The sequence below is a fragment of the Topomyia yanbarensis genome, chromosome 1 (assembly GCF_030247195.1).
Source record: "Topomyia yanbarensis strain Yona2022 chromosome 1, ASM3024719v1, whole genome shotgun sequence".
NCBI lineage: Eukaryota > Metazoa > Arthropoda > Insecta > Diptera > Culicidae > Topomyia > Topomyia yanbarensis.
The window spans coordinates 55,320,552-55,328,090 of record NC_080670.1 but is presented as its reverse complement, the minus strand read 5'-3'; the positions used below and the strand labels follow the sequence as shown (position 1 = coordinate 55,328,090).

At 39.6% G+C, this 7,539-nt stretch overlaps 1 protein-coding gene across 1 annotated transcript; it reads right to left on the bottom strand.

Annotated features, from left to right (window-relative positions):
- Positions 1-1,014: 1,014 nt before the first annotated feature.
- LOC131695489 (uncharacterized protein K02A2.6-like) lies at positions 1,015-4,331 on the bottom strand. Its single transcript, XM_058984025.1, has 4 exons — positions 4,319-4,331; positions 1,821-2,407; positions 1,439-1,678; positions 1,015-1,395 (listed from the first exon to the last, which is right to left on the bottom strand). Exons 1-4 carry the CDS (start codon positions 4,329-4,331, stop codon positions 1,015-1,017), a joined length of 1,221 nt encoding a protein of 406 aa, XP_058840008.1.
- Between the last annotated feature and the right edge of the window lie 3,208 nt (positions 4,332-7,539).

Sequence of the window (7,539 nt, the reverse complement as noted above, 5' to 3'; positions counted from 1 at the left end):
CTGTACTTCTCCGATCCTCAACATGTTCAATATCTCTTGAATTTCACTATCATTATCTGAAGCTTCTACTACGTCCTTCCATGTTAAAGCATTCGAGTTTACAGCATGCATAGCAATTTCTCTGACGAAAATCTCGTCCGAAGGATCAAACGCTTTTGGTTCCACCACTGAAAGGCGCGATAAAATATCAGCTACATTATCCTTTCCGGCTATGAATACAACTCTGTAATCGAAGGCTTGAAGGCGCAATACCCACCGCTCTATTCGCGCACATGGTTTGGAACGTGTCGTGAACAGAAAACTCAGTGCTTTGCAATCCGTAAAGATATCAAATTGTTTGCCAAGAAGGTAGTATTGGAAACGTTCCACGCTCCACACTAATGCCAATGCTTCCTTTTCTGTCTGACAGTAACGACGTTCAGTATCTGTAAGCGATTTTGATGCAAAGCTGATTATACGGTGGCAGTTTGATTGGTCATATTGAACCAGAATGGCACCCAATCCAAACGGGCTTGCGTCGGCAATAACTGCGGTTCGATCTTCAACCTTATAAAATCCCAGACTAGCAACATTACTTATAGCTTCTTTTATAGCAATGAACGAGTTCGACTGTTCCTGGGTCCAATCGAACTTAGTATCCTTAATCAATAATTTTCGCAAAGGTTCGTCCATGGTCGATAACATTGGAATGAATTTATTTAAGTAGTTTGCCAGGCCAAGAAAACTCTGCACCTCAGCTTCATTTTGTGGCTCTCTGAAGGACAGAACGGCTTGTATTTTTGTTTTTGAAGGCATAATTCCATTTTGTGATATCTCATGCCCTAAAAAGTCCAGCTGTTTGACTCTTAATTGGCATTTCTCCCAATTTAGTTCTACTCGAAATTTCAATCGGGATAGAACCTGAAACAAACAAAAGGAAAAGAAGAAGCTAATGGCTTGTTCAGGATCATTTTATGTGAAAAGATACAATTTTTCATATTTTAAACGGTGGTTTTATTTATTTGGAAATGTGTATTACAGTACCTTATCTAGGCGCTTATCGTGCTCTTCCAGTGTTTTCCCTTCGACAATCACATCGTCGATATACCAAAAAGTGCCCTCACACCCGACGAGAATCTCGTCCATTGATTTCTGAAACAACTCTGGGGCTGTTACCAGGCCGAATGACAATCGTTTGAAACGGTATAGTCCGCGACTGGTAATAAATGTTGTTGCGTCCCGGGATGCTTCATCAAGTTCCACTTGGAGAAACGCCTCCTTTATGTCGAGTTTGCTCCAAACGCACCCTCTACCAATTTTCGCCAGGTAATCGTCAATAAATGGCATCGGATGGTGTTCCCTTAGAACCGCTTCGTTTACTCTGCGTAAATCCAAACACTCCGTTTGCCTTGCCAACTACAACCAAAGGCGACACCCATGTTGTAGGGCCAGTTTTTACCTCGATGATATCACCTCTCAACATATCATCCAGTTTTCTTCCAACAGCTTCCTCTAACGGAATCGGAACTCTGCGCATCGGTTGGAATAATGGAACTGCTGTGGGATCAATACGAATGTGCGCTTTTACTCCCTTGATTATTGAAAATGGATTAGCCTCTACAGTACTGATGTTTAACCCAACCTTCAATACTCCGTTGTTTTGCTGTTTTGTCACCAAGCAAGCAACGCTGGCCTCCGTCTACGACGAAAAAATCTGCTCTGACAGTTAATTTTCCAACTGAGATGTCTGCCATGAATGACCCAAGTATGGTCAGAGGTTTCTGGCTTCCGTAAGCTCGTAAGATTCGAGAGCTCCCTCTCTCAGATGAGAACACAATCACTTTGTCGTCCTTCAGTTTTGACCACATCTTTCCACTGATAAGATTAGCGTCTGCCCCCGAGTCAACGAACATTTCAATGTGGACTCCACCAAGTATGCATTTAATGACATTCGATTCGTTTCCTGAATAGAATGCATAATACACTTTCGTTTCGTCGTTGTGCTTTTCGATCAATGTGGGTACTTCCGCTTGTGGCATCTCGTCCACTGTTCGAACTTGTTTCCCGGAGTCTTTTTCCATCAGTCTTTTTGCCTTCCGACACAGCTTCTCGAAATGCCCGTAGCTCTTGCAATTGCGACATTGCTTTCCCCTTGCCGGACAAGCAGCTGATACCGCGTAATGACCCGTACGGCCACAGTTGAAACAAGTTCGATCAGTCGTTCTTGAACTCAACGAAATCGGCTTCCCTTGTATACGTTTCTGTTGTCCAATACGGAAAATCTTTTCCTGTGGCAGAGGTGCCACAATATCCTCTATTTGCTGATCGACGCCCTCTTGCGCTATACCCAACGTTTCGATTTCAGTGAACGCTAAATCCTTCAACAGAATCCTTCTGCGTACATCGTTCGAGGAACATCCTTCGACAACTGCATCGGTAAGATATATGTCACATAGAATTTTGTTCACTTCTGTGCCGTACTTTTCGAAGTCGCAGTGTGTGACTTGCTGCTTTAGACGAATAGCAAAATCGGCAAAACGTTCTCCCGGTTTTTTGCTTCATCAGTCGGAGCTTGCGGCGCTCCGAGGTGCTCTGATGCTGTGGCTCGAAAAACTCATCCAGCATCTGGATAGCTACTTCATACCAATTAGGCTTGAGAGCTATTAGTGGTACGTGATCGCAATCCTTCAAGTTTCTGAATACCAGTTGCAAAGCAGGGCCGCCAAGATGTAATAGTTTTGCACGCATAATGTACTGGTCGGATATTTCGTAAGCTGCGAAATAGCAATCCAAAGCATCTTTCCATATTTTCCACTCTCTAGCTAACTTGCCTGTTTCGATCTGATCACATCGAAACGGTGGGATCGGTCGTGAATCTTGCATCTGAAAATACAAGATCGAACAACTTTAGTATTGTTCCTCTAAATACTTCCGTTTGATAAAAAAAAAAGGTTTTTCAGTGTAATCTCATATGTGCCAAACTCACACATGTACCAAACTCCCGTTTGTACAACTATTTGTACATGAACCGATATCCCCTTGCTGTATTCGATCTTAATTACGATTTCTGGGAAAACTACGAAGAATTTCGTTTCATTCCTTACAACCAAGAGGAGCCCCAAAGATTCCTGCTTTTGCCGGGGAAATTCAACTAATTTCCGCCTTCTCGTCTTCCGGAGAATTCTAATAATTCTCGCAATGTTTATTCAACAAACGTTAGCTACTACTTTTACTGTTCACAATCACGGGAGAATTCTTAAAATTCTCGCAATTCACGAGGAAAACTGAAAATTTTCCGCTTGATTGTATGATGTAATCACAATGACGCCGTATCATTTTCTCGCAACTGCTCTATGATACCCAATGTTTTTTTTCATTTACCTTATCAAGTCCTCCTCTTTTCGCGAATACCAGTAAAAAATCCGGAAACTGCGCTATAATTATTGGTACAATATCTTGTTCCGTCCGTGTCCGTAGAAGTCCAAGAAATTATGATCCTCCTCTCTTCCACTGCCGAAACCAAGATCAATACTTCTCAGGTCGTCCTCATTCTCCATGTTACAATAGTATTTAAAAGGTGGGACATATTTATTATCTAGCTTAACATTTAATCAGGTCGTAATATACTACAATTACAGAGAAATTTACATTGTTGTGTGCCTGCTCCAAAGTTTTTGAGATCATAATGAACGATGTGCTCTCTGCATCCTGCCAAAGCTACATTTCTCCTGATCAACATGGATTCATCTAAAAAAGATCAACCTCCACGAATCTCGCTCAGTTTGTTTCATTCTACTTGCGTAACATGGATGCTGGTGATCATATCGACACCGTATATACCGACCTGAAATCAGCTTTTGACAGAGTTGATCACGCAATACTTCTGGAACGGTTGAAATCAATAGGAGTGTCTTTTGATCTGATTCGTTGGCTCGAATCTTATCTGAGAGATCGAGCGCTTATAGTAAAAATTGAATTGTGTTCTCTGCCCCATTTTCAAACAACTTGGGCGTTCCTCAAGGATGTAATCAGGGCCCAATCTTATTCATACTCTTTATCAATGATCTAGCTACAGTATTACCACCGGGATGTCGTATATTCTTCGCTGGTGACGGTAAATTACACATGATCGTCAAGTGCATCAAGGATTTCTTAGCTTTAGAACAGCTCTTGGACACTTTCAATGACTGGTGCTCCTTAAGGTTCAAAGAACTTTGCCAATGTGTGCATAAGAAATAAAAATCTCATTCGTGTGTGCGTGCAAAACATATTCTTCGATTCAAACCTTTTTTAACCTTATAAAACACTCGTTAAACTGTGAAATAAGAAAATCACTCACCTCTAATGCTCATTATTGTTGAAATTTCACAAAGAAGTAAGTAGATAAACGTTTCATTTATTCATATGGTGGTTTGCAAAAAAAATCACAATTTTTTCGTTACACTAACACAGTGAACCAACATTCAACACATTTTTGTCCTATTATCACGCGTTTAGTTTTATTTTTATATAAATTATCCTGCATCATTTGGCGGCTAATCGAAGAAATCACATCACTCACAAATATTTTCTATATATCGCAAAAATATAAATTTGACGTAAACTGCACTTACTTTTCGTAACGCTGCTTTTTTCGCACCACATTTTAATTTCTCTGAAACCGTAAACATCGAGTGAACATATGCAGAAATTGTGTAGTTGTATTGAGTTGAAAAACAGGCATCAGAGAAATGATGCCAATATCCATGAATATTGGTTCTCAAAGAAAATCAAAATTTTAGAAAATTTTCGGTGTATAGGAGATATCCACATAAAATCGAGCATCAAGAATTTTATTTAATGCATTTGTAGGGCAAAAAAGATATTTTCCTTTCGCGAATATTTGCAACTTAGAGAAACTAGCAGCGCTGAACGTATGAATGTGCCTAATTTTAGCAGGTGCTTCTCTCAACACATTACGGTTGAGGTAGTGCTTCATGTTTCCATTGAAATTATATTGCGCACACAGTCTCCAATTTGGCTAATAGCTGTACCTACCTAATGCAATGATTTTGAATGGAATTTTTCAACGAAAATACAGGTGCGAGACTGTGCGTGACATTATATTGCAACTTCTGGCGTTTTCGTTTTTACCTGGTGCTACACCAGTGTAGTGCAATAAAAGAGACAGGCTGATTACACCCATGTTTAAATGAGTGTAGCACCGACTTTACCGATGTGGTGCACTGTAAAAAACTAAAACGGCATTGGATAAATTTCGTAAACCTAATTGCAAATTTGCTTCTTTAGGATTTGAATTTTGGTTTCAAATTTAAAAAAAAAATGCAAAAATGCCCTTCAAAAGAAAAACCCAAAATTCGGCATTAAATCACGAAGCGAAGAAAAGAGAACTTTTATATAAAACTGGCTTGCGCAATGAGCAGAAATTGTGCGTGATTGATATTGACGAAGACTTCAGCGATATGGACGATACCGATAGTGACTCCGATAAAAAGTTTGATTCTGATGACTGTGACTTATTCGATATGGACGATACTGATAGCGATACTGATGAATCGTTCGAGATTAATGATTATAATAGCGGTATGGATTATTCGAACGGATTTATCAAAACAAACAACGACCTTTTCTATGTACGACCAGTTTGAAATCGGTCTTATGGAAACAACATGTGGAGATGATTGGGACGAAACACACATCGGGTCAAACTCTACTGAATTAACTTGGCCTTTGAATGGAGAAAGCAATAGAGAGAGAGAGAGAGAGAGTGTCTTCTTTATATTTCCAAACGACTGATGATGAAGAAAGGATGTTAGTTAACGAGCTTGAGGATTCTCATGTATTATATCATGAATCGGAACAAGCGAGCGAATCTTCAGAACAAAAAAGTAATGTAGATATGGTAAGTTTAAATCGTATTATTTTTGATCTAGCTACTTATATACCAGTGTGTTAGAGTGGAGATGATCTTTATTATCTTCAAATGATTTCCGCACCGTCGCTTATTTTGAAACCAGACCCCGGTAATACTCGCAATAATATACACTCGTCAGAAACTAACAATCTTGATTCGGTGAGTGTGGTAGGTGTTGGACTAGATATCTTAAAGGATTTTGTATCGACATTTTAGAACTTTGTTTATCCACCTGACTTAATTGTTGAAGTTCCACCGATTTGAAGAATCTGAAGAAAATCAGAATATTGTACGTGAAAGTGATTCGATTATTGTAAATAAATATTCATCACTACTGATTGCAGGTAACATAATATTTAGTTTCAAATGTTTTAGACTAGCCATGAAGACGTAAAAGTGCTACTGTTACCATCTATCCCTGCCGTCGGCACTCCGAAACTTCGGTGGTACGTATAGCCACACCCGGGAATTATTAGCGTTTCTCGATATCCCCTTTATGCCACTTTGCCAACGTTTGCTCTGGACGAGATTGACACTATACTTGAAACAGCAAAGGACGAATCGTTGATGAAGGCAACAGAACAGGAAAAAATGGCTTGCGTTGAGGAATTGCAAGAAAAAGGAATCACCGTAAACCCTGAGGTACCAGTTAAAGCAAAGGTCGCGTTGGACGGAAGTTGGGGAAAAAGAAGTTTTGGAACTAGATATAATTCTGCATCTGGACGCGTTTAAAGATGAAGTACGGTGTATAGCTCAATAGTAGTAACTTACTAGATAATCTACTATACCGGGTCTGTAGAGCTCACCTTCCTCATCACGAAAATGTTCTTGACTTTGCACATTTTGCTCTCTCTGTTGAATTCGGGCCTGTTTTGCCGCGACACCCACTTTGCGTTCAGAACGAGTTATACGTTCACCAGCGAGTCGAGTAGCCCATCTTTCAGCTTCAGTCCCTAAGGTGATTCCCATCAGCTCTGTAGTAGAGCTTCCATTTCCCGATGGTTTTCAGCTTCCCGGGATTCGGGAAATAAATATGAAATTTCCCGGGAAATCCCGGGAATATGAAAAAAAAAAAAAATAAAAAGTGGATCATTTTCTTGAAAACAAAAGGTAAAATTGAAAAGTTTTCATACCCGTTTGATTGCATGTATATCTGTCTTAAAAGCAGTTGTCAGAAGATGTCGATTGGGTGGAGTACACAGCACTGAATCATTTGATAACTCGTCACTCAGTTTGCATAACATCAGCTTCTTTTAAAGATTTTTCTTGGGTATATGTACAACTTATATTTGGTAATTAGGATTATAATTTGGACGATATACTAAACGCAGTTGCTGGAGTTACTGTCCAAAATTGGAATGCGTATCAAAACGTTTCGATGGAATGTTAACTTAATGCAAAGCACCTTTTTTGGTAATCTTGAATGAAATGATTGAGCTGCTTTAGGGTAGTGTGCAGTTATTTTTGATCAATTTAGAAAACATGATATATGGAATCCATTTCCGTCACATTAGGATTAGCATCATTGCGAATTAAGTGTGAATTAAAATCAAGTAGATAATGGTCGAAATGTGCAGCGATGGGTGTAGACTTCACCATCGATTTCCTGTTACGAGCGAGTATCTGTCAGAATCTGAATTTCTTGA

Excerpts from the sequence above, each read along its gene's own strand:
- LOC131695489 (XM_058984025.1), bottom strand. Across the intron at positions 1,679-1,820 it reads CAAAACTGAAGGACGACAAA|ACGGAGGCCAGCGTTGCTTG; the intron begins GTGATTGTGTTC and ends TTTTCGTCGTAG. Across the intron at positions 1,396-1,438 it reads TGAGAGGTGATATCATCGAG|TTGGCAAGGCAAACGGAGTG; the intron begins GTAAAAACTGGC and ends CTTTGGTTGTAG.